Genomic DNA, 3,800 nt, shown 5'->3' with positions numbered 1-3,800 from the left:
CTGAGGGGGGAAGGCGGGTGCACTGAGGCGAGACTCCCGTCCGTTGGCCCGGTTGGGGTACGATCGAACAGCAGCCGGTGCGGCAGAGACGGCTTTGGAGGGAGAGCGCTTCTCTCGGGGCGTGTCGCCTTGGCACTTTACTCTCTGTCTCACACGAGACGCCGCGAGTCGGCTGGCTGTCTCGGTGTCTGAGAGGCCGTCCGATCAGGCACTCGCTTAGTTTCACAGTCAAGCTCGCTTTGTAGCAGCGTCTCTTTGTACCTTATGCTCGGCATTCTTCTCCGCTTGCCGTCTCTCTGGCGGCTTGAGGTGTCACCGCCGCTACCGTAATAGCGGGAAGCGGCATAACTTCATAACACGGGTGTGTCGGGTCTCCGAGGACAGTGGCCATCACGCTCGCACCTGCCGACCGCCGCCACGGCGGCGAGACGCCTCTTCCGCCACCGCGGCGCCGGTCACAGGCCAGCGCTAGGCAGCTGCCGGCCACACCGGGCCGGAATTTGCCGGTACTCGTCGCCTCGGCCCGCGCGGAAGTGTACTCGGAAAGGCCTCGTGGAGCCGGACAGACGACGCAGCCGCGAAGGGCCCGAGGTGCTTCGCCGACGGTGAGGCGGGCTGTGGTTGGAGCCGCCGGGCGGGAGGCGGGCATGGTCCACCAGCGGCATGGCTGCGAGCACGCTGGCCGGCTCCACGGCACTGTGACCGCGCTGAAGCGGCCCTCGGCAAGGCCCCTGAGGCCGCCGGAGAGCCTAAAAGTGTGAGCGGGTGCGTATATAACGGGAAGGACAGTGCTCCCGAGCCGGCTAGGGCGTTGGAGCACCTATGGAATGGCGCCGATCCCGCATTTTCCCCGGGGCTTACTCGAACCCGCCGCCACCCGTACCTCGCTCCAAACCACGCCGGAGCAGCTCTGGTCGTGCTCGGGACGGGGAGAGGAAAGTTCGGGGCACAAGAGCGTCGAGTAAGCCCCGGGGAAAATGCGGGATCGGTGCCATTACCCGTGGCCCGGGACCCGGCGGCGAAAGTTTGGTCCCGTTCGGCCACACGGACGTTAGCGGCTGTGGTTTCGGCCTGCACCCTCTCACGGCTCCGAGAGGGGCTCGAGAGGCCGGAGACAGGTCCACCTTGGCGCTCGCGTCGAGCTGCGAGGCCGGATCCGAGGCCGCCAGGCCGTTGGTAGCACCAGATGGAAGGCCCGTGCAGCCGATTTTTATACGCGAAAAGTACCCGACGGACTCACGAGGGCACACACTCGGCGGTCTCGCGACACAGACGGCTCACGGGGAGGAAAGAACAGAAGCTAAGGATGGGGACGCGGGTAGGGGTGCCGTCTTCGAGTCTGGCGGCTCGCCCGGGACCAACGCTCGAGCCTCCGCCCCTCGGACGGGATCCGGAAAGCGCGCGTACCACCGCGTCGGCGGGCGGCGGAGCTGGCGGGAGCGGCACGACCGACGGCGGCGACGCGGGAGACCGTGGCGTACGCGTATCGCTCCACCGCCTTGTTGAGCATCGCGGTCACGCGCTCCTCGCGGCGCTCGAGCTTCTCCGCCGCCTGCGCCTTGAGCGCCTGCCGGCCGGCGTCGCGCGCGCTCGCCACCTCGAGTCGCGCGAACTCGACGAGCGACTCGCGCTGCCGCTCGGTGAGGCCCGAGTAGAAGTAGCCCCCCGAGTGCGCCTGCGCCGCGTGCTTTCGCTTGCGTCTGTCGTGTAGGGTGTTGGGCGGCCGGTCGAAGTCGTGCATCCGCATCTGCTGCGCCATCCCCGACACCGACTCAACTGTCGCGTGCCGCCACATCCGCATCAGGATGTCGAGGCAGCCGAAGTTCGACTCGACGCGGTCGTTGGTCGCGTGCGCGCCGGCCGTCGCAGCGTTGCGGCCCGGATCAGCGCCGACGGCGAACTTGCCCCCCTGCGACACGAGCATGCTCGAGATCGAGCGCCGCGGGTCGCGCATCGCGAACAGCGCCGCCTCGGCCATCTCCTCGGCGAGCGTGATGACGCGTGCCTCGCATTGGATGTTGCCAGCGCGCGTCGGCTCGCGCGCCTCTGCCAGCACCATCGCGTGGATCGGGTAGGACGTGCCGTCCGCCGCCTTGAGCTCCTCCTTCGCGTGCGCCGTGCGCCACGCCGCGAACTCCGGGTACTTGGCCGCGAAGGAGGCGAAGGGGTCGTAGGCCGGGTCGAGCAGCCGGCGGCCGTCCGCGGCGACGGCCTGCATCATGTCGTAGATGGCGTCGAGCAGCTCGCTCGAGTCGTCGAGCCCCCAGCCGAGCTCGCCGGCCTTGCCGGTGAGCCAGCGCGCCGGCTCGGAGAAGATGTACTTCCAAAGCACATTGACTCGCAAAGCCGCTGTCATCTCGTTGCAGCTCAACACGGTGAGGAGGAAGTTCTCGAGCTTGTTGTCCGCGCCCGGGACCTTCAGAGCCTGCAAGAACTCGAGCGCGCGCTGCTTGTTCCAAAACAGCGGCACCGAGCCGTCGAGCACGCCATCCTGCCGGTTCCCCTCCGGGCGCTCGTACGGGAGGTGCGGCGCCGAGGAGTGCACCGTCTTCGCCCAGGCGTCCGCCTCGCGCCCCTTGCCCAGAGCATACGTCTGCGGCGGGGCTGGCGGGGGGCGGTCAAACGCGCACATGATGCTTAGTGAGGCGGGGCTCGGGCGGTGCCTGGCTCGTGTGCAGCTCCTTCCCCGCCGCGTAGATCAGGTCGCTCACGGCAACACTCATCCGCTCGTACGCGGAGAAATCGTCGAGCGAGTCCTCGAGCTCCGCCTTGAGGGACTCGGTCTGCTTGAGCGACTGCGCGTTGATGATGATGTTGCGCTGGTGCTGCCCGCAGCGCCCGATGTACGACTTGACCTTGGCGTCTCGCTCCGCCTGCTCCATCCCCGCCCAGGCGGCCTCGCCGACCGCCGCCCTGCCCGCCGACTCCGCCGCCGCCACCAGCAGCTGCTTGAGCTTCTCCGCGCCGTTGCAGGTGTCGCCCATGATGACGGTGTGTTCGGAGAGGCGGTGCATGCCCAGCGAGTCGGGCGGCGGCCCGCCGTCCTGCTCCCAGCTGCCGGCGCCGAACTTGGCATCGTGGACCTTCGACCAGCCCGCAATACACGCCCGCCCGTGCGCGAAGAGCTTCTTGTCGACGAGCTCGGCGAGCGCCTCCGACGTGCCACCTGCGGAGAGCACTGCGCCGCGCATCACTACGTCGACCGTCTCTCCCGCCGCCGCCCCGTGCTCCTCGATCTGCGTATTGGTCGATACGACGCCGAGGCCGAACTTGCTCGACTCGTCGATGCCGAACGAGACGACGCGCTTCGCCTTGGCCACGCGCACGTAGTTGATGCACTCGCCCGCGATAGTGAGCTCCATGCGCCGCGCCCGCATCTGCCGCGCGGCCGGCTCGTGGTACACGACGTCGGGCGCCAACGCGTTGAGCACGTCGCTGATGATCTTGGGGACGGCGCCTGGTGGCGTGCGGCGCGACAGCGCCGCCCACTCCAGCGGCCGGAGGCGCCAATCGCCCGCCTCGAACCGCCCGCGCTTATTGCGGCGCTGCTGCGCCGCGCCGCCGCCCTCCTCCTCGTCACTCTCGCTCTCGCTCTCGCTCTCACGCTCCGCTCGCAGCTCCTCGACCTTGGTCTTGAGCTCCTTGACCTGGAGCTGCAGCCCGGGCAGCTTCGCCGCGTCGCCCTCGACGGCGCGCGCCCGCTTGCGCGCCCTCGCCACCTCCGTCTTCTTCACGTCGAGCGCCGCCGCGTGCGCGAGGCCGGCGTCCTCGAGCTTGGTTTGCCCGCGCAAGCCTTCTCG

At 68.9% G+C, this 3,800-nt stretch overlaps 1 protein-coding gene across 1 annotated transcript; it reads right to left on the bottom strand.

The window, feature by feature from the left end:
* Window positions 1-455: 455 nt before the first annotated feature.
* EMIHUDRAFT_253772 (hypothetical protein) lies at window positions 456-3,773 on the bottom strand (the record flags this gene model as incomplete). The annotated part of the gene is made up of 6 exons (XM_005782617.1): window positions 456-476; window positions 657-749; window positions 884-919; window positions 1,125-1,235; window positions 1,472-2,593; window positions 2,631-3,773. Coding segments are annotated over 6 exons (2,526 nt in total), but the record flags the coding sequence as incomplete, so codon positions are not given.
* Window positions 3,774-3,800: the final 27 nt, after the last annotated feature.

This window comes from Emiliania huxleyi (assembly GCF_000372725.1).
Source record: "Emiliania huxleyi CCMP1516 chromosome Unknown EMIHUscaffold_1889, whole genome shotgun sequence".
Lineage (NCBI taxonomy): Eukaryota > Haptophyta > Isochrysidales > Noelaerhabdaceae > Emiliania > Emiliania huxleyi.
The sequence above is the reverse complement of the archived record's forward strand: the minus strand, read 5'-3'. Positions and strand labels throughout refer to the sequence as shown.